The following is a 22,919-nucleotide window of genomic DNA, read 5'->3' as shown; positions in this document are numbered from 1 at the left end:
AAAATACTAGTTTGATACACACTTTCACTGAGACTTGAACTATTACAAAGAAAGCATTCTTCAATGAGAATTTTACTTAAGTTCTGTTGTCAAAAGTGTTTATGTAGTGTTGTTTTTCGTTCAAAATTGGGTCCGGTATTCGGCCCCATTCCCAAAATATATATTTTCCCCAAATTGAACCTAAAAATTCCCAAAACAAAAAAATTGATTACATTTTTTTTAAATTTGTTTGGATCTCAACATTTAGTTCATCTCCCATCCAGAAGTTACATCTTAGTAAATATAATATTGAAAAAAAAAACTCAATTTTAAAGCATTTTTAGCATAATAACAATTAATTTTAATTTTACAGCTAGGATAAAATGGTGACAATTTGGCCATCTGTATGCAAGTCAACTCAGGACATGCACGGATATGTTGCCAGAATTCTTCTCCGCACAACCTTCAAGAATGGTGTCTTGAAGGGACTTCGCCTTGTGAGTAGCCACACTCACCAGTGGATACAACCCACAGGATACAAAACTGGAATACATGTGTATAACTCACTAAGCAAACAGAAGAATGAACTGGTTTTACCAAAAGGAAAATATCTATCATGGTATGGTGAATCTGTCTTGAAATTCATTCTGTAACAAGTAAAATAAAATAGTCAGTTTTTCCATCAATCTGTTACAGTTCTATTATGTACATCAAAATTAAATGATGTTCTATTGAATGATATCTATGAAAGTTGAATTGCGTGAATCTTAAACAACCAAAGTACCCTCCCCCCCTCCGTAATTCTGTGCTATGCACCATTCAGTTTTAATAGGTAAACCTTTATCTGTTTATTTCATTGCTTGTCATTTGCAAACAACAATAATTTTTAAATTGCGCAACATTGGCATTTGATATTCATATTTCTGGTTCTGACATTTTATAAGCTTCTGACTGTTGAGTGGTCCGCCGTTTCATGTAAGCTTTGTTAAGTCGTCTTTGAGTTTATTAGTTCTATGATAATTGTTCAATAATATTTAAGTGATGGTGTGTTTGCCTGTTTTGGGGTATTTGTCCCATAGAAGTCACAGCAGTAGCTGTTGTTCATCTAAAAACTAAGCTTACTTAACCCTGTAGCACTTAGATACATACTTTGACACACTTGAAGTCCCTTAGAAAGTTAAATTTAATTAAAGACCTTCTTTTTAGATACAAGATAACTAGCTTCATTTCCAACCCTTAGATACTGATGAGCAGCAAACAGCATGAAACCTGAACAGATTGCAAGTTTCCCGCATGCTGTTCTGGTTTGATGCTGGTTGCAAAAGCCATTTCACTTTGCTTCTGTGTGGGAAAAGGTTAAAACAACCAGAAGCTAAATAAAATAATTATAAATGAGCAGCATTGTGGAAAAAGGGACTTAATGCACAGGCCAATCAGGGACAACACTTTCCGCTTTAATGGTATTTTTCATAAAAAAAAGTCTTATCCATGTTATGCAGATAGTTAAGTCCCTGATAAGCCTGTGATTAGACACAGGCTCAGCGCTTCCGTTAGTGAGGCTAATCTGGACCGATATTTTATGCACATGCATTAAGCCCAGTTTTCCCAGAGTGAGGCTCATATATTGTGGTTGATATATCTCAGGTACGGTTGTGGCCCAACAGTATATGATTCATCTCACATTGGACATGCCAGCAATTATGTTAGATATGACATCATCAGAAGGATTCTTCAAGACTTCTTCGGTCTCAATGTTTGTTACATGATGGGAGTGACAGACATTGACGATAAAATTATTAAGAGATCAAATGAGGTAATACAAAGAGTATAGAAGCATGTGTTTGTGTATGTATGAGGTGATCTCAAGCTACTATTTATTGTTTCTGTATAAGTATATGGGATAGTATGATATATTAATAAGTTGTTTAATAACAGAATAACGTTAATGTTTTTTTTATGATAACAATATCTGAGTATAAATGTACCAAAGCACCAGTTACCAGTCTGACAAAAGGTTTAAGTTGTTAATTTGTCTATTTGTCAAAATCCTAGATATATTTTAAATATATATTGTTATCCCCACGTTTTTCGGAGAAAAAGTGGAGATATTGTGGTGATGTGCGTCCGTCCATCCTTTGCCACCTGCTTCTCCTACACTATAAGCACTAGAACCTTGAAACCTACTTACATGGTAGCTATGAGCATATGTGCGACAGTGACATTGACGGAATTTTGATCTGACCCCTGGGTCAAAAGTTATGGGCGTTGGGGCAGGGCCGGGTCAGAGATTTTCCTGCGACCGCGATTCGAAAAAGGCTCAAAACTACTGTGTCCCTTCAGATATTGCTTTCATATTTGGTATGCATGTGTATCCAGACACCACCTATCCATGCACATACAATTTTTTACCCCTGTGACCTTGAACTTTGGGTCAGTTTTTAGGTTTTGAAATCTGCGACTGCGATTCGAAAAAGACTCATAACTACTGTGTCCCTTCAGATATTGCTTTCATATTTGGTATGCATGTGTATCTGGACAGCACCTTTCCATGCGCATACAATTTTTTACCCCTGTGACCTTGACCTTGAACTTTGGGTCAGTTTTTAGGTTTTGAAATCTGCGCCCGTGATTCGAAAAAGACTCATGAATACTTTGTCCCTTTAGATTTTGCTTTCATATTTGGTATGCATGTGTATATAGACAACACCTTTCCATGCGCATAATTTTTTTTACCCCTCTGACCTTGACCTCGAACTTAGGGTCAGTTTTCAGGTTTTGAAACCTGTGACCGCGATTCGAAAAAGGCTCATAACTACTGTGTCCCTCCAGATATTGCTTTCATATTTGGTATTCATGTGTATCTGGACAAGACCTTTCCATGTGCATACATTTTTTTACCCCTTTGACCTTGACCTTGAACTCGGGCCAGTTTTCAGGTTTCAAAATCTGCGACCCTGATTCGAAAAAGGCTCATAACTACTGTGTCCCTTCAGATATTGCTTTCATATTTGGTATGCATGTGTATCCAGACAACACCTATCCATGCGCACACTATTTTTAACCCTTATGACCTTGACCTTGAACTTAGGGTCACTTTTCAGGTTTCAAAATCTGCGACCGTGATTCGAAAAAGGCTCATATCTACTGTGTCCCTCCAGATATTGCTTTCATATTTGGTATGCATGTATATCTGGACAACACTCTATGGGCATAACAAATTTTACCTCTGTGACCTTGAACTTGGGGCCAGTTTTCAGGTTTTGAAATCTGCGACTGCGATTCGAAAAAGGCTCATAACTTCTGTGTCCTTTCAGATATTGCTTTCATATTTGGTATGCATGTGTATCTGGACAACACCTTTCCATGCGCATAAAATGTTTGACCCCTGTGACCTTGACCTTGAACTTAGGGTCCGCGTTTAGATTTCGAAATCTATTATGTGGTTATCTACCCTATCAGAAGAAGTGCAAGCATTTTCATCGGACAAAGGAATAATTCAACAATGAAGCTTGTGTATTGAAAACACATATAGTGTTACACAGTAGTGGCGCAGAGATGTATTTAGTAGTAAATTGTTTGTGTTAACTCATCTGTGAAATGGTTTAGCTCATCCATCTAATTATACAAGGGATTATAAAATGTTGGCGAAAAGGAACACCTGTATATGAGAAAAGAGATAGAATGCAGTCAAGCATAAAAAGCATGAGACTCATGGAATAGAGCCTCAAGAATCTATAAAAAGGCTGAAACTTTCAATTTGTTCAATTACACTGTAGACTCATTACTGAAAATCTGTAAAATGTTCAAGTGGGGAAAAATGTGAGAAACAATTTAAAGCAAGATGGACTTTGAACAGGCACAGCAAAGACAGACATGTTATTCAACATTTTCATTGTTGTGTACAAAATTGCGATAGAAAATTTCTGAGACGCTACTATTAAGTCAATCATTTAACCTCAAAACATAACTTTTCCAAAACAGAAGCAAGAAGATTGGCTATAAGAGAGCATCTTCAGCCATCTCATAAGCCATTCCAATGAGGATGACATGTACATAATGGACATCAGTGAAGTTGATTCAGTATTAGATTTGTTAGGAGAGCTGGATGATAAGGAGAAATTAGGGTATAGATTTTCACTCATTTTTTAGGTTATTTTACATTAACTTCTTTATACTGAACATCTCTTATGACAATACGGTCAATCTCAACTATGCATGGCTCCATTACCAACCCTGGGGCGCCCCTGGGTCAAACATGCGGCGTGGGGATACGTGTCGGCCTCTGCCGCGCCATTTCTATTTAGTATTATTGATAATGGAATATATTTCAAGGCACACAGAATATGCTGAATGGAAAAGGAACCATTTTTAAAGTAAGATTGAAAAAACAAATAAAATAAAGAATTATTACCAACTGATCCTTTGCAGCTCCTTGTTTTTGGCATAGTTTCCTGTGAAGAAAATTTAAATGATAGGCATGGTGTTGCTATGGAGAATTACCATTAATGTGGTGAATACTTTTTGGTTCGTCTAATAAACATGTGCTTTGCTAAAAAAAATATTGAGAACATTGATACAACCCATTAAAAACACTCTTTTCTGAAGCGATTGACTTATAGTTGTTAGGTTTGTATCATGATAATTTTAGTTTGAGAAATGTTGATTAATTTATTTCCAAATTGAAATAGTGTACAAGATACATAATATTCAGCCTTCAGTCCAATTAATTGAATGAGTGAGTCCAATTGCTTGAGTGGATGATTCCAATGGATTGAATGGGTGAGTCCAACTGATATAACTGGTGAGTCCAATTGATCGAATTGGTGAGTCCAATTGATTGAACTGGGTAGTCCAATTGATCGAATGGTCGAGTTCAATTGATTGAACTGGGGAGTCCAATTGATCGAATGGTCGAGTTCAATTGATTGAAATGACGATTATTGAATTGACAAGTGTGCTTGAATGGGTGTGTCCAATAAAATGAATGGGCCAGTCATGTATATAACTTTGTATGACTCATTACTTTTCCAATGCTCATAGATAGTGTTCTTTCTTCCCAGTTGGACAAAGAATTCACCGCTATAACATCCTTCTATGAGCGTGAGTTCTTTCAAGAGATGTCGGCATTGAATATCCTCCAACCCAGTCTGATCTCCCGGGTCACAGACTATATCCCAGAGATCGTAGCATTCATCAGCAGAATTATCCAAAGGGGCCATGCATATAAAGGAACTGATGGTATTGTCAATATGACAAATGCGTTTGAACTACAATCAGTATTTTGGTGTACATTTAATATGCATTTTCTGGGAAAATGGGGCTTAATTCATACGTGTAAAGTAACGTCCCAAATGAGCCTGTGCAGTCGCACATGCTAGTCAGGGACAACACTTTCCGCCTTAATTGGATTTCTCTAAAAAGACACTTTCTTTAAACCATAAATACCATAATAGCGGAAGATGTTGTCCCTGCTTAGCTTGTGCAGACTGCACAGGCTTGTCTGGGATGACACTTTAGGCACATGCAATAATTCTTGTATTCCAAAAGTGCGACTTATATTTTTTCAGGGAGACACATTTTGTTTGTTCAAACAATTCGCAGTGTTGAGACCCTTTTAAGTTCTACAAGTTTAAAATATAAAGTAAATGACAGTGTCATTAAACAGAATTGTATGTAGGTTAGCTGAAGTTGTATTATGTGATTTATTTGTTCTTGCACCATAGGGATTGTTATAGCTATGTTTTGAATATTTTAAGAGGTCGATGATTTTGTTTGCTTCGTTTTAAAGTTAAATTTTATGCTGAGTATTTCTTTGTATATTGTTCAGTGTTGTATATTGTTCAGTGTTGTATATTGTTCAGTGTTGTATATTGTTCAGTGTTGTATATTGTTCAGTGTTGTATATTGTTCAGTGTTGTATATTGTTCAGTGTTGCATATGAATTGCTGGTAAAATAAAAGTGTTTCACAGTTTTCTAAGACAGTTTTAATTTATCTGGTAACTATGACTTGACACTTTGGCATTTCGAGAAGATCTTAGTTCACTATAAGATTTGCATAGTTTTTTTAATTGAGATTAGAGAATTTCCACCAATGTTATGTTTAACTGGGAAATCTTATTATTGATTTTTTTTTATGATTATTTCTTGTGACATGATATGTCTCCTGACATGCCAGAATGGATCTCCGGCAATATGCAACTTGCATAGCTGAAGACCAGTCTGCGCATCCGCACAGTGTGGTAAGAAGCTATCTTGTCAGCTTTGAAGTCACCCAAGGTTTTCTGGTCTCATAAGCAGACAGGGTAGTTCCTTACCTAGCTGCACACATGCCCAGGCTAGCATAGTACAAAGCTGACATTATATGGCATAAGACCAAATCGCATGACCCTGCTCATATGATATATGGGCCGTGCTCTGTGAAAAGGGCTTTAACACATGTGCTAAAAGGGTTGTCCCAGATAAGCCTGTGAAGACGGCACAGGCTTCTCATGGACGACCCTGTCCGCTTTTATGATATTTTTCTTTTAAAGAAAGTCTCTTCTTAGCAAAAATCCAGTTCAGGCTGAAAGTGTTGTCCCCGATTAGCCTGTGCAGACTGCACTGGCTAATCATGGACGACCCTTTACGCACAACTTATTTTCCACAGAGCGCAGCTCATGCTGTGTTTGCCAATATCACTACACACTCTTAAGCATGTTTACAATTTTGTTTATGTGAAACATGTATGTTAATTTGTAACTTAACAATTAACTTGAATTTTCTTTTTATAAAAGTGCATGTGACTGCATTCTCCTTGTCCTGACAGGTAGTGTGTATTTCGATGTTGCTCGATTTGGTGTCTACTACAAGTTCATTCCCCAACAAGAACATGCACAGGCTGATGCCAAAGGTAGACATTTTTCAATCCTATTCTCTAAGATTGCATATGATGCGTGCTATACAGCATGGAATTATATATTTTGTAACAAAAAATTAAACAACTGTACTTAAGATATAACGTGAGAGTATTTGTCAACTTTGGAACATCACAGTATTTAGTTTAGTTTAAAACTATTTAATTTAGCTGGATTGCATTTTAAGTAATTAAAACCAGTGCTTAGTGTATTTGGGGGAGATTTAAAGAATATTCCTACAGTGGGGTTGAACCTGTGACCTCCCAGTAGCTAGGCAAACACCATATCCATTACACCACGGCGACCATAGTATTAAGGGAAAACAAAACACTGTGGGTTTTGACAATTGATCTCTACCATCACAGGAACCGTGTTCTGGTAAAAAGTTGCTTAATTCATGTGAGTTAAGTATAATTCAAGATAAACCTGTACAGTCCACTCAGGTAAATCAGGGACAACTCTTTCGATTTTATGGAATTTTTAAATTAACGGATGTCTCCTTTAACCAAAAACATCCGGTTAAGACAGAAATTTTGTCCCTGATTACCCTGTGTGCATGACATTTAATGCACATGCATAAAGCCGGATTTTCCCAGATCACAGATCAATTAGTTTTTGTTGGAACATTTAAGAGCAATGTATGAAATTAAAACTATTAAGTGTCTTTACGTGCACATGTACTTGTAGGAACATTCAGTATAAGTGTGTGTGTATTTCAGGGAAGAAGAGTGTGGAAGACTTTGCCCTGTGGAAGGTTGTGAAGCCTGGGGAGCCATACTGGGAGAGTCCATGGGGTCCAGGCAGACCGGGCTGGCATATAGAGTGTTCAGCCATGGCCAGGTAGGAAAATTGAGTGTTCAGCCATGGCCAGGTAGAAATTGTGCATGTTCAGCCCTGGCCAGGCGTGTGGGCAGGCCAGGCTGGCACATTGAGTTACCAGCCATCACCAGTTGAAAGGGCAGCCATCGCCAGGTGAGTCTTAAGACATGGCCAGGTGAGTGTTCAGGCATGGCCAGATAAGTGTTCAGCCATGGAATGTTGAGTTTTCAGCCATAGCTAGGTGAGTGTTCAGCCATGGTATTGCAAGTGTTCAGCCATGGTATGACATGTGTTCAGCCATGGTCAGGTGAGTGTTTAGCCATGGTATGGCGAGTGTTCAGCCATGGTATGGTGAGTGTTCAGCCATATTATGGCAATTGTTCAGCCATGGTTAGGTGAGTGTTCAGTCATGGCCAGGTGAGTAATCAGCCATGGCATGGTGCGTGTTCAGCCATGTCATGGTGAGTTTTCAGCCATGGCCAGGTGAGTGTTGAGCCATGTCATGGTTAGTGTTCAACCATGGTCAGATGAGTGTTCAGCCATGGTTTGGCAATAGTTCAGCCATGGTCAAGTGAGAGTTCAGCCATGGTCAGGTGTGTTCAGCCATGTCATGGTGTGTGTTCAGCCATGACCAGGTGATTGCTCAGCCATGTCATGGAGTGTGTTCAGCCATGACCAGGTGAGTGTTCAGCCATGGTCAGATGAGTGTTCAGCCATGGTCAAGTGAGTGTTCAGCCATGGTCAGGTGAGTGTTCAGCCATGGTCAGGTGAGTGTTTAGCCATGGTCAGGTGAGTGTTCAGCCATGTCATGGTGAGTTTTCAGCCATGGCCAGGTGAGTGTTGAGCCATGTCATGGTTAGTGTTCAACCATGGTCAGATGAGTGTTCAGCCATGGTTTGGCAATAGTTCAGCCATGGTCAAGTGAGAGTTCAGCCATGGTCAGGTGTGTGTTCAGCCATGGTCAGGTGAGTGTTCAGCCATGGCCAGGTGAGTGTTCAGCCATGGTCAGGTGAGTGTTCAGCTATGGTCAGGTGAGTGTTCAGCCATGGTATGACCAGTGTTCATCTGTGGCCAGGTGAGTATTTATCTATTTGCCAGGTGAGTGTTCAGCCTTGGAACTGCTATTTAGTCTTTATATGAATATTGACAATGTTCTTCTTAAAATTCTTACTTTACCATTGACAACAATTCATTCGTGATGGGATGCACTCTGCCTGTGATAATATCTAGTAAAGCAACGATATACATTGTTTTTCTAAAGGGCACAAAGAATTCTGATGGAAATAAGAAGCAGATATCAAGCTGCATTATAAAGTGCATTCAGGTTGCATTACAAATCTTTGATACTTATATAGACAAATTATTACAAAATTTAATATTTAGTACTATTTACACAAAGTTTTCTGATTTCATGCACAAATATAACATTTATCTAAACATAAATAAAAACATATAAATCTGCATTTTGAAATCTGGAATGTTCCATTCCAGCCGGGTGTTTGGCAGCACGATAGACATCCACTCTGGGGGTATTGACCTGATGTTCCCACATCATGAAAATGAACTGGCCCAGTCATGTTCCTACCATGGAGTACCGCAGTGGGCCAACTACTGGTTTCACACTGGTGGGTTATAATAGAGACTTGACTATCAATTGAATCATGCTCTGGTAAAATGGGGCTTAATACATGTGCAGAAAGTTTCGTCCCAAATAAGCCTGGGCATGCCGCACAGGCTAATTGAGGACAACTTTTTCTGCCAAACTGGATTTTTGTTTAAAAGAGACTATCACTGGAAAATTCCTTTGAAGCAAAAAGTGTTGTCCCTGTTTAACCTTTTTAGACTCCACAGGCTATTCAAGGAAGACACTTTACACACATGCATTAACCCCCATTTTTACCAGAGTTAGGCTTAAATATTTGTTAACATCCAAATAACGATGCTACCTACTGACAAAATATCCTTATTTTTTTCCTGAAGTTGTCTTTTTTTGCCTGTTTTTCACCAACCTCCTACCTAAGGTATATTGGAGTATTTTAATGAACAATTTAATAAAGAAAAATAATTGTAATTGAATGTGTGCCATTAATGAAATGTATTCAATGGTATACAAATTTGACTATACTTAAAAGTTATAAAGAAAAATAACCAAAGCTTCATAAAATAAGCAACCTTTAAAAAACTTTTCCTTTTCTGAAATTCATCATAATAATGATGACATTTAATTGTCACAAACTACGATCAGGTAAAACGATTACTTGTCAGTAATTGGTTTCATTTCACATAAGGCAAAGTACTTTGAGCATGAAGTGTAACATAAGTATTAGTAAAATTTGCTCCTAAGTATTTTAATTAAGTACATAAAAATATGAATGTTCTTATAAAGCAATACTAGCTGTCAATGGTATGTCTGTCTTCATGATATTGACAGCTACTATTGTTATAATTAAGTATAGACAACATTCATTTGAACTTCCCTCTGGGAAAACGGGGCTTTATGCATGTTTGAAGGTGTCGCCCCAAATTAGCCTGTGCAGACAGCGCAGGCTAATCAGGGACAACACTTTCTGTTCTAAAGCAATTTTTGTTTTAAGGTAGTCTCTTCCTAACATAATTGCAGTTTCAGCGGAAAGTGTCATCCTTAATAAGCCCGTGCACACTGCACAGGCTAATCTTGGACCACATTTCAGGCCAATTTATTAAGCCAAGTTTTCCCGAATGTAGGCTCTTTTTTACGCTTATTTTTATATTTCAGGTTTTTTGTACCAAAGTTTTGACTCAGAAAAGATGTCCAAATCGCTGAAGAACACAATCTCTGTTGCTGAGCTCCTCAAGACATACACAGCCAACCAGTTCAGAATGTTCTGCATGCTTACACATTATAGGAACAGTATGTGTTTCCACTCTCATAGTACTAGTATAGGGAGAGATTCATGGACAACTGGTCTTAATGCATATGCGTTAAGTGTCTGCACAGGCTAATCTGAGATGACTCATTACACTCAAACTGGAATTTTGCTTAGAAAAAACTCTTCAAACAAAAAAATACCATAAAAGCGGAAAGTGTCATCCCTGACTCCACAGGTTTATCAGGGACGTCAATTTTTGCACATACATTAAGGCTGTTTTTCACATAATATGGCTCGTATATTATGTAACTATTGATTGTGTATCATTTGTAATTATTGATCTGCCGATAAAAAATGGCGGGTTATATTGATTTGCCTACGTTGTCCAATCTGTTGGTACTGTTTGGATATTTTGGTTTTTGTTCTCCAAATTTGAATCTGATTTTCACCAAACTTGAAAAATGAATGTTTGGATATTACTTCTTAAGCAAGTTCAATAATTAACACAATTTTCTAAGAAATGCATAGTAATTGATCTTATGAATTGTTTGTTAATTTTACTTTTTATCCCCACCAAATGCGGAGTGATATAGAATTTGTTTTGTCCGTCAGTCTTTCATTCCATCAGTCTCTCTGTCCGTCTGTCACAAAACTTTTCATGGCTATATCTCAGAGACTATTTAAGATATCAACATGAAACTTGATGGGTGTATAGATATCAATGAGGAGAAAAAAAGACATGCACATGAACCATAACCCTACACTTAATTAAATAGGAGTTATTGTGCTGTGTTTATTGTATGATGTATTTTTTTTAGGGCTTTATCTCAGATACCATACAAGACTTAACGTGAAATTTCATGGGTTTATTAATATCAATGAAGAGAAGTGCCATGCACAAGAACCATAACCCTACACTTTTTCAAATGGAACTTTTCAAGGCCATATCTCAGATGCACTACACGATTTTTATATGAAACTGCATGGGTATATAGATATCTTTGAGGAGAATTGAAATGCATAGAAACAATTACTTTACACTTAAATATTTGTTAAGGATTATACCATATATCAAGGGATTTGCACCCATCCATATACAACTTCATTTTGGGTTGGATATCAATTCAAAGAATATGCTTGTTTTTATCCAATCTTCACCTGCATTTCAAGATTGATTTTATGAATGGAGTATTATAAATTTAGTAACCATGAGATATGATCCACTTTATAATGCATTTCTAAATGTGTTATGTATTAATGTATACACTATTTAGTAATCTTTGATGCTTAATAGCTATATTACAGAGTACATCCTATTGAAATTAATATTTGTTATCCACATTTCAGATATTGAATTTAACAGTGAGAAAATGGCCAAGGCAGTGAGTTTAGATAGCAAGATTGGTTCCTTCCTGCAACAGTGTGATGCGTACGTGAAGGGTCAGATAGTGGGTGGAAACATATCAGAGGCAGAAACCATGGCGATGTAAGAACTACTTTGTAGTGTGATGAGATCTCACATAAACATGGGCTATTGCAGTTAGAATGAGTAATGTTATGGGAAAACTTGGCTTAATACCTTTCGGTAGTCAGCACAGGCTAATCAGGGATAACACTTTCCACTTTAATGGAATTTGTGGCTAAATGAGGTTGCTTCTAAACAAAAATTAAGACTTGAGAGGCTGATCTGGGACAACATTTAACGCATAAAGCCAAGTATCCCAGAAGGCTGCTATACTGAATAGTTTGATGATATCTCAATAAAACACAGGATATTGTTTAATGAAGCTTATAATGTGACATAATGGGGGGTCATTTCAAATGATCCTTGTTTTGGGAAAAGTGGGATTAATGCATGTACTTTTGGTTTTTGTTTAGCCTTTGTAGAGCAACAGGCTTATCAGGGACTGCACTTTTAAACAGTGGTAAGTGTTGTCTCTGATTAGCCTGTGCAAACTGCACAGGCTCATGTGGGACAGCACTTTATGCACATGCATTAAGCTCAGTTTTCCCAGAACATGGCTCAAATTATGCACAGAATTGTCCTTTAACTGAAGCCTGAACCATTTAGTATATCTATAATATTTATGTCTGTGAACATGTTACACTGTTTGACTTGGTAGCGGAATTGTGAGCTCTATTTACTTAAACATTTTAGTTACAAATATAACTTCTTGTTAAGATATATTGTCAGAGTTATTTTTAAATGGATTTGTGAATGAGGAACAAAGAAACACAGCAATAAATCAGTACCTTAGTGGTTACAAACATGGTGTATGTTTTTATAATAGACGCTATTGTTTTCTTCTACTCCTGAAAATTTGACTAGCGAACTGCTGGGAGTGGGGGCTATTACGTAGCTAAGACTTAATTGAAACATGTATCTAACTCGGGATAAAAATCAGTCGAGATATGGGACAGTTTATTGCGATGTGTTGTAAACCACTACCCAACAAAGATTGCTCTCAAAAATAAACTGTTTAAAAGTATATTTTTTCAATAATTGCATCCATAGTTAAAAACTGCGATTTAGCTTTGCATTTGTTATATCAGAAATTAATAATATTATAACAAATATACGTCACTTACGATGCCACCACTACCGTCTGAGGCAAGTTTTATTTAAGAAAGCAATTTATTTGTATCATTTTTTATTATTATTTATTTAAGTGATTTTAAACAAGAGCTGTCTCCATAGGATGACATATGCCTCCGAAAAACGCTTTGATAGTTATGTAAGACAGCTAAATAACAGAAGAAATTTTCGAAACCTAATTGCCGATTTCAAAACCTAAACGCAGACCATAAGTTCAAGGTCAAGGTGAAAGGGGTAAAAATGTGTGTGCCTATGGAAAGGCCTTGTCCATATACACATGCATACCAAGTATGAAGGTTACATCTGAAGCGACATAGAAGTAATTAGCATTTTTTGAAACCTAAACACAGTTTTCGCAACCTAAACGTGGACCCTCAGTTCAAGGTCAAGGTCAAAGGGGTAAACATTTGTGTGCGTATGGAAAGGCCTTGTCCATATACACATGCATACCAAATATGAAGGTTACATCTGAAGGGACATAAAAGTTATGAGCAATTTTCAAAACCTAAACACAGATTTAGAAACCTAAACGCGGACCCTAAGTTCAAGGTCAAGGTCAAAATTTGTGTGCGTATGGAAAGGCCTTGTCCATATACACATGCATACCAAATATGAAGGTTACATCTGAAGCGACATAGAAGTTATTTGCATTTTTTCAGCAAAGTGTGACAGACAGACAGACAGTGCGAACACTATTTTACCCTCCTTCAGGGGCATAAAAATAAAATCATTAAATTTAGTATTTGTGAAATAAAGTTGCCTGGCACGGTACGTTAACAAACATGTGCATGAATTGTCAACCTGATGGCGACCCGTTTACATGGTGGTGTGAATATAAACAGCGTTTCCCAACAATTTAGCATGTGGCCCAGGGAGCTATTGTCTGCGCCATCGACTTCCGTGCCATGTGAGTGTGAGTTTTCAAAAATAAGTCGTCTTGTTTTCAAGACTCCCAACCGCAAAGCCATAAGCTAACGGACAAAGTAATTTTCTTGACAAATGAACACTCTTGTTGTGTGCATGTTCTGCATGTATGTTCGCTAATTTGTTTGAATTGTATGATGGTGTTGCGCTAGTTTAACACTTATTTATTAACATTTTTATATTAGGTTAATTTTATTTCAAAAATATAACAGAAGGTACAAAGAAACACAACATTATTGTGAGCAAAACAACGGGAATATAAGCAGCCCAACCCAAAATATATTAATGACATGTGAAAATGAACAATGTGTAGTTCTTATAAAATTTAACTTGTATGCTTTTACGCAGGAAAAAGTAATACAAAATAAAGCTTAAATTTACTAAATTATTAAAATAAAATGATATAATATATTTTTATTATGCCCCCCTACAAAGAAGAGGGGGTATATTGTTTTGCTCATGTCGGTCGGTTGGTCGGTCGGTCCGTCCGTCCGTCCGTCCACCAGGTGGTTGTCAGACGATAACTCGAGAACGCTTGGGCCTAGGATCATGAAACTTCATAGGTACATTGATCATGACTTGCAGATGACCCCTATCGATTTTGAGGTCACTTGGTCAAAGGTCAAGGTCACGTTGACCCGAAATAGAAAAATGGTTTCCGGATGATCACTCAAGAACGCATACGCCTAGGATCATGAAACTTCATGGGTAGATTGATCATGTCTCGCAGATGACCCCTATCAATTTTGAGGTCACTAGGTCAAAGGTCAAGGTCACGGTGACCTGAAATAGTAAAATGGTTTCCGGATGATAACTCAAGAACGCATACGCCTAGGATCATGAATCTTCATGGGTAGATTGATCATGACTCACAGATGACCCCTATTGATTTTGAGGTCACTAGGTCAAAGGTCAAGGTCACGGTGACCCGAAATAGTAAAATGATTTTCGGATGATAATTCAAGAACGCATATGCCTAGGATCATGAAACTTTATAGGTAGATTGATCATGACTCGCAGATGACCCCTATTGATTTTCAGGTCACTAGGTCAAAGGTCAAGGTCACAGTGACCCAAAATAGTAAAATGATTTTCGGATAATAACTCAAGAAGGCATATGCCTAGGATCATGAAACTTCATAGGTAGATTGATCATGACTCGCAGATGACCCCTATTTATTTTGAGGTCACAAGGTCAAAGGTCAAGGTCACAGTGACAAAAGTTGTATTCACACAATGGCTGCCAGTACAACGGACAGCCCATATGGGGGGCATGCATGTTTTACAAACAGCCCTTGTTAAGAAATTGATATGTTATCAAAGCAAGTTATCTCGAATTCGTTTCTATTTGAGTACATGAGCCAGCAAAATGACATGTTTAACATATACTTAAACTACTGAATGATTTTCTGTTAACCAGTTAATAACCAGTTATGGCAAAAGGTGAACGGGTTAATGTTTTTTGTAACCTCTTGCATCCCTTCTTTAAAAGTTAGCAGAGAATGAGAAGCGATTCCTTGGCCAACAGGTCTTAATGCATGTGCCCAAAGTGTGGACCTAGATTAGCCTGTGCAGTGTGCACAAGATAGTCATGGACGATACTTTCTGCTGTAATGGAATTTTTTGTTTTATTATGAAAATTTTTATTTTAAAGAAGTTTATAGTGTCAGCGTAAAGTGTTGTCTTTACTAAGCCTGTGTGGAATTCCCAGGCTAATCCAAGACGACACTTCACACCATTGCTACTTTACACACAGGTTAGCAGAGACGACACTTTACACCATTGCTACTTTACACACAGGTTAGCAGAGACGACACTTTACACCATTGCTATTTTACACACAGGTTAGCAGAGACGACACTTTACACCATTGCTACTTTACACACAGGTTAGCAGAGACGACACTTTACACCATTGCTACTTTACACACAGGTTAGCAGAGACGACACTTTACACCATTGCTACTTTACACACAGGTTAGCAGAGACGACACTTTACACCATTGCTACTTTACACACAGGTTAGCAGAGACGACACTTTACACCATTGCTACTTTACACACAGGTTAGCAGAGACGACACTTTACACCATTGCTACTTTACACACAGGTTAGCAGAGACGACACTTTACACCATTGCTACTTTACACACAGGTTAGCAGAGACGACACTTTACACCATTGCTACTTTACACACAGGTTAGCAGAGAATGAGGAGAGTTTCCTTGGTCATCTTAGGGATGATTTCCACACGCCCCTAGCCATGGAGGTCCTCTTTGACTTGATAAGTACGGTGAACACCAACCTGAGAAAGGTCAGTGACACATGCTGCTATATACTGCAGGCTCTCTATAATAGCCTTGTTCAGGGAAAATGGGGATTAATGCATATGCGGAAAGGGTTGTCCCAGATTAGCCTGTGCAGTCAACACAGGCTTATCAGAGACAACACTTTTTGCTTTTATGGTATTTTTTGTTTAAAAAAAGTGTCTTCTAAATAAATATCTATTCTAGCAGAAAGTATTGTCCCTGATAGCCAGTACAAACTGCAAAGGCTTAGCAGAAAGTATTGTCCCTGATAGCCAGTACAAACTGCAAAGGCTTAGCAGAAAGTATTGTCCCTGATAGCCAGTACAAACTGCAAAGGCTTAGCAGAAAGTATTGTCCCTGATAGCCAGTACAAACTGCAAAGGCTTAGCAAAAAGTATTGTCCCTGATAGCCAGTACAAACTGCAAAGGCTTAGCAGAAAGTATTGTCCCTGATAGCCAGTACAAACTGCAAAGGCTTATCTGAGACAAAACTTTACACACACGCATCAATCCACATTGTCACAGAAAGATGCTCATTTGAAGTGTTTTTTGTGCTTATTGGGTCCTCTATACATGTATTCCAAAAATAAGCATTGCTTTATGAAGATTAAAATTTCCATTCATGTAATATAAATGTGAAACAAATGCAAACCACTGATAAAACATACACATTTCTAAAATTTACATTCACAGTTTGTTGAGTCTGTAACAGTACATTGAATATGAGCCTCAATCCATGGAAACCATGTGTACTGAATGTGCTAAAAGTGTTATCCCTGATAAGCCTACGCAATCAACACAGGCAAATCTTGGACGACACTTTACCTCTGATCTGGATTTTTGCAAAGGAGAAACTTCCTTTTATCCAAAAATACCATTAAAGTGGTAAGTGGTGTCCGTGATTAGTTTGTGTGGACTGCACAGGTTAATCTGGGACGTTACCTTATGCACATGCATCAAACCCCATTTTCCCGTTAATTAGGTAATTATTTTTCCTTTCAGGCGGATGCAGACTGCCGAAGCCCCGGAGTTATAGCTGCTGTACAGTTGTATGTCAAGACTATGTGCCAGAAACTTGGTTTCCAGAAGAAGGGCTTGAAAGTGCATGACAATGTAAGTGAACCGCACTCTGGGAAAATGGGGCTTAATGCAGTTGTGTCCCCTTCTAGTTCGCACAGGCTAATCAGTGACAACACTTTCAGCCTAAACTGGATTTTTGCAAAGAAGAGACTTTATTTAAACGAAAAACAAAAAATTCCGCCTGTGCGGACTGACAGTTTACGCTCATGCATTTAACCCAGTTTTCTCCGAGTGCAACTAAAATATGAGTTTTTCTGTCATGTATATGCCCAAACAAAGTGGGAGGCATCAAATATTGCTATGATTGCACCTATTTGTCTGTGTGATTTTGTGTCCTTAGCTCATAGGACAAGGCAAGGCTTTCCTTAGACTTGAAAAGCCAGTCATCAATACTGACCCATCTCTGAGAGTAAGCTTAATATGCTTGTGTTAATGATTATTTTGACTGTAAAAATGAAGAATCAAACATCAAATTTCTAAAAATGTGAGTAAAACTGTCTATATGAAAGGCAAGGGAAAACTTTTGGTCTAAGTAATACCTACAGATCAAATGTAAAATATGGGAATTATGCAGTTGTCCCGACTGATATGTCATAATTTAGTAGACTTGTGGAAGTGGTTCCTCATCAACAGAAACCTTATTCCCTATGTCAAAGGTCAAATTTCATTAGGGTCAAAAAGGGTGTTATACAGCTTGGCCAACCTGTACATAATGAAATTATCAAGCATTTTATAACTACCAGCCCAACAATGTGTGGTGACTATGTGCAGTTTGTGTCACTATCTCAAAGGTTAAGTTGACATCTTCAGGTAAACAAAGAGACATACAAATGCTCTCTTTTAACTTTCAATAAGCAAAGAATAAAAAATCCTCAACTAGGCCATGTGTCTTTGGGGTACACATGTATTTATTTCTTTGACTATGTCGCTTTTAATAACTGAATCAAGAAAGAGTCCATAGTCATTTTAGCTAGATGTCCATAAGAATAACCTTGAAAATAAAATCCTGATGGAAGTTTTTGTTGGAAAGAATGTGTTCAAAATTTAAGGTTTTATGTCGGTGTGGAATGTTCAAAATAAGCTTACAACTATTTTCCTCGAGGTAATGATAAATACTGAAATAGACTATTTGTGAGTAAGTTTTAAAACTTTTCTTATAGGCTAGTGGAAACAACATGTGAAAATACAAGTAATGGTAATATTCACATCTTTGAGGATGTTTACTGGTGCAATTTAGCATTTAAAGAGTGCAAGAACATTAAAATTCTTTCTTTGGTGTTTTCAGCACGCTATTGTTGGTGTTCATAATGTGTTGATGTGAATTCAACAAAGAAGTATTTTCGATACTTGCAATTATTTTATAAGTTTATTTTCGATACTTGCAAAAGTATTTTTCTTGGGAAGAACAATAGTATATAATAAGGTGAATTGTTAATTGCTTTGTTAAAGAGTATCAAATACTTTTCAGGTACACCCATTCAGATAAAATACATGTAGCGACATCTAAATTTCTGGCTTGTATAAAAGCCCTTGAGACAACGGTGTTATTACAGTACATACAAATTTATTGGTAATTGTTTTATCATTGTGTCTTTTATTCGTTTGTGAACATAACATGTTATTAAAACTCTGGAGTAAGATTTCTACATCTATTTTGTGTATGCAATTACCATGTGCAGTTGTCTCATTTCAGATGAGCCAAGATTCAGACAGCATGAAACTACGAGAGGTCCTTGATAACACAGTGAAGTTCCGACACAATGTCCGACAGTTTGCACTTAATCAACAACTCCCAAGGATAGGTAAATAGCCATTACATTCTATACACCCAAGATTCACTGGGAGTATCCCAGCTACCCACTGAGATGCGTTTGTCCTGGTAAATCACACAGTCGATTTAAAATAACTATTCAATGGCTAGACATTTAATTACTAGGCAATAATCCATTTACCATTTACCACTAAGATAAGCATTTTGACCTGTTTGTAGTCACTTTAAAAATCATATTAAATTATAGACCTTTCTTAATAGATTCAAGTTTGAGAGGCTTCATTTCCAAGTCTAAGGTACTGATAAGCTGCAAGCAACATTAAACGTGAACCTGGTATGGTTTTATGCTGGTAGCATATTGCATTTTTCACTTAACTTCTTAGTTGGAAAGGGTTAATAATAATAATAATGATTATATGATATATCTTCTGCAGATTTTGACAACCAGAGAGAGTACAAGAAGTGTCGTCAGAACTTGTTTCTACCCCTGCTTCAGGAGTGTGATAATCTCAGATCACAGCTATCTAATTGTCAGATCCGTATACAGGTTAGAATAGCATTTTTTCACCAGTTTGGGAAGAATAACAGAGCTATTTATTTTGATTTGAGACATTATTTATTATATTCCGTTTCTTTGTGTTCAGTTGTGGTATGGGTTTGTTAGCTCACCTGAGCACAACGTGCTCATGGTGAGCTTTTGTGATCGCCTTTTGTCCGTCGTCAGTCGTCAACATTTTGCCTTGTGAACACTCTAGAGGCCACATTTATTGTCTGATCTTCATGAAATTTGGTCAAAAAATTTGTCCCATTGATACCTTGACTGAGTTCGAAACTGGGTCAAAAACTAGGTCACTAGGTCAAAAAAAAAGAAACACCTTGTGAACACTGTAGAAGTCACATTTGATGCCCAATCTTCATGTAACTTTGTCAAAACGTTTGTCTAAATGATATGTTGGTTGAGTTCAAAAATGGTTCCAGTCCGTTGAAAAACATGGCCACCAGGGGGCGAGCCAGTATTCCTTTTATGGCTATAACGAAACCTTGTGAACACTCTAGAAGTCACAATTTTTGCCCAATCATCATGAAACTTGGTCAAAACATTGGTTTCATTGATATCTCGGACGGGTTCAAAAATGGTCCAGATCGGTGAAAAAGCATGTCCGCCAAGTGGCGGGGCAGTTTTCTCTCTATATATAAAGTGAAAACATGTGAACACTCTAGAAGTCACATTTTTGGTCCAATCTTCATGAAATTTGGTCAGAACATGTGTTTTCTGGATATGACGGTTGAGTTCGAAAATGGTTTGGATCGGTAAAAAAACATGGCCGCTAGGGGGGGTCATTTTCCTTATATTTTTTTACCTTTGACCTTGAAGGATGACCTTTCACCACTCAAAATGTGCAGCTCCATGAGATACACATGTATGCCAAATATCAAGTTGCTTTGTTCAATATTTCAAAAGTTATTGCAAAACTTTACTGTAAGGTTAAAGTTTTGGGACAGAATGACAGACAGAAAGAAAGAAAGACAGGCCAAAAACAATATACCCCCTATCTATCGATCCCGGGGCATAAAAAGCTTGTGAACACTCTAGAAGTCACATTTTTTGCCTAATCATCATTTTTTTTTTCTAAACATCACTTTTATAGATATCTCGTACGAGTTGGAAAATGGTCATAATGGGTGGAAAAACATGGCCGCTAGGGGGTGGGGCAGTTTTCTCTATATGTATATAGTGAAAACATGTGAACAGTCTACTTCTGATAAGCAATAATGTTAACGAAAGATAACCTGTACATACTTTCTAAAAGTTAACTCCCTTGTATAAACCTGGGACTTCCTTCATAAAATGTGGTGTACATAAAGACAGTAGTTTGCATGCAAATTAATAAACCTATTGTTTCTATGTCATTTATAAATAACTTTACATGTACTAATGCACTGTAGAGCCTTATCTTTGATCTTTACTGATAAGCCAAGTTAACCTACTGTGTTTTGGTGTATTGATTTAACATCTTCTAAGATCAATTGGATTGGCAAAATCAATAATCTAAGCAGACTACGGTGCTATGAAACTGTTTCCATGGCAACCTTGACTCCAGCAAAATGCACTGGCTTTATAGAATGGGCAGTAACTCTTACTCAGGAATTTAAGAGAACTCTTTATTGGTGGCACACTACAGTTTTTTTAGTCTCGGCCAATCGCGTACACAAGCAGGAGCGAACCAATGTCTGGAAACTGGTCACCTCGCAAATCTGAAAATAAACCAAGCACATTGCCAGAATGGTTGAGGCTGTGCCTTCTGAAAAATCAGTAACATTCAAATCAAATGAGTTGGGGCAAAATGTTTTAGTATTGATTATTTCAAATCAAAACATCAGAATTATGTGTGTTTCCGAGCCTTTTTAAGCCAGTTTCAACAACAAACTGCCACTTTCCTGCAGAAGCAAGGTGCCTGGAAACCATGTTTTTACATTGGTAACTTACCAAGTACTAAACAGCAATGGAGAAAATTGGGGGTCAAAGGATTAGATTTTTTGTAATAGTTCAATGTCCGTACGCCCTTTCAAATTTCCAACAGAAATACTGACCGGAGCCAGCATTACACCTGTTTTCGAATTGCATTAATTCTACTTCCTGTATGCAGCTATAGTTAAAATACCAATGTTTTGGCAACTTACAAACATCCAAGAAAAATCACCACAACTCAAACCTGACATTCATTATTATAAAGACACTCAAAATGGTGCTTACTTGAGCAATGTTCTCTTTATTTAGAAATTTGACCGGGGCCAATTCGCATTGGTGGCTAAAAAGTGTGGTGTGCAGCCATTCATCAACATACTAGTATGCTCAAGATACTCTCCCTTGAAGGGTCCACATTCTGCTAAAATAAACTGGGTTTTATTGTTTAATACAATAACCCACATTATCAAAGATTTGTGTTTTAAAACGGATTTATTGATTTTTTAATTGGAAGTATAATTGCAAGGCGAATCTGAAAATAGTTCATGTTTGTTTATAAACAAGGCTCTCAGGGGGTGGTGGTAGTTTTTTTGTGTGTCTACAGTTGTTTATAGTGAAACATTGTGAATACTTTTAGTCACATTTTTAGTTCAATCTGAATGACACTTGCTGAGTGCAAATGTTGTTATCATATCTTGATTTAGGTTACTCAATTAGGTTTAATAATATCATCTTCAAACATGGTGACAATCTTTATGAGCATAATATTTTTTGCTCATGGTGAACTTTTGTGATCACTTTTTGTCAATTGTCTGTCTTCCGTTGTGCGTCATGAATATTTGCCTTGTAAACACTGTAGTGGCCACATTTATTTTCGGATCTTCATGAAACTTTGTCAGAAGATTTGTCCCAATGATATCTTGGATGCGTTCAAAAATGGTTCAGGTCTGTTGAAAAACATGGCCACCTGGGGGCCATTTGTTGTTCATTCTTCATGAAACTTGGTTAGAACATTTGTTCCTTTGATATCTTGGGCTGCAAAAAACAGGTCATTTCTTTTTATCTCAGGTGAGCGACTTTGGGCCTTTCAGGATCTCTTGTTTTTATTTTTCCTTCTGTAAGCCTGAAATTGACATCCTAAATTCCCAGAATTTCTTCTAAAAATTCTTCTTAGTTACTCAGTTAATACTTGAAGAACAGAACCCAGTGGTGTCCTACCATATAAGACTTAATG

The 22,919-nt window shown here is 37.3% G+C and overlaps 1 protein-coding gene and 1 long non-coding RNA gene across 10 annotated transcripts in view; both read left to right on the top strand.

Moving 5' to 3' along the window:
- LOC127876347 (probable cysteine--tRNA ligase, mitochondrial) overlaps window positions 1-22,919 on the top strand; it is a 33,182-nt gene that overhangs the window by 9,611 nt on the left and 652 nt on the right. For 8 of the 9 annotated variants that reach the window (XM_052421450.1, XM_052421456.1, XM_052421454.1 and 5 more), the window contains 12 exons: window positions 353-598; window positions 1,624-1,792; window positions 5,040-5,217; window positions 6,786-6,869; window positions 7,593-7,713; window positions 9,184-9,317; window positions 10,448-10,582; window positions 11,889-12,027; window positions 16,258-16,372; window positions 17,370-17,480; window positions 19,141-19,249; window positions 19,653-19,765. In XM_052421450.1, coding sequence (XP_052277410.1) covers window positions 363-598; window positions 1,624-1,792; window positions 5,040-5,217; window positions 6,786-6,869; window positions 7,593-7,713; window positions 9,184-9,317; window positions 10,448-10,582; window positions 11,889-12,027; window positions 16,258-16,372; window positions 17,370-17,480; window positions 19,141-19,249; window positions 19,653-19,765 — 1,644 coding nt within the window. In that variant the 5' untranslated portion in view covers window positions 353-362. Of the gene's footprint in view, window positions 1-352; window positions 599-1,623; window positions 1,793-4,181; window positions 4,353-5,039; window positions 5,218-6,785; window positions 6,870-7,592; window positions 7,714-9,183; window positions 9,318-10,447; window positions 10,583-11,888; window positions 12,028-16,257; window positions 16,373-17,369; window positions 17,481-19,140; window positions 19,250-19,652; window positions 19,766-22,919 lie in introns of those variants that run through there. The other variant, XM_052421458.1, reaches the window with a different exon arrangement.
- On the top strand, window positions 13,484-16,235 carry LOC127876353 (uncharacterized). The gene is made up of 3 exons (XR_008047820.1): window positions 13,484-14,667; window positions 14,958-15,861; window positions 15,906-16,235. It is a non-coding gene; the product is annotated as an uncharacterized LOC127876353 (long non-coding RNA).

Source organism: Dreissena polymorpha, chromosome 4 (assembly GCF_020536995.1).
Source record: "Dreissena polymorpha isolate Duluth1 chromosome 4, UMN_Dpol_1.0, whole genome shotgun sequence".
NCBI classification, from domain to species: domain Eukaryota; kingdom Metazoa; phylum Mollusca; class Bivalvia; order Myida; family Dreissenidae; genus Dreissena; species Dreissena polymorpha.
Note: the sequence above shows the minus strand (reverse complement) of the source record. Positions and strands in the feature narration are given on the sequence as shown.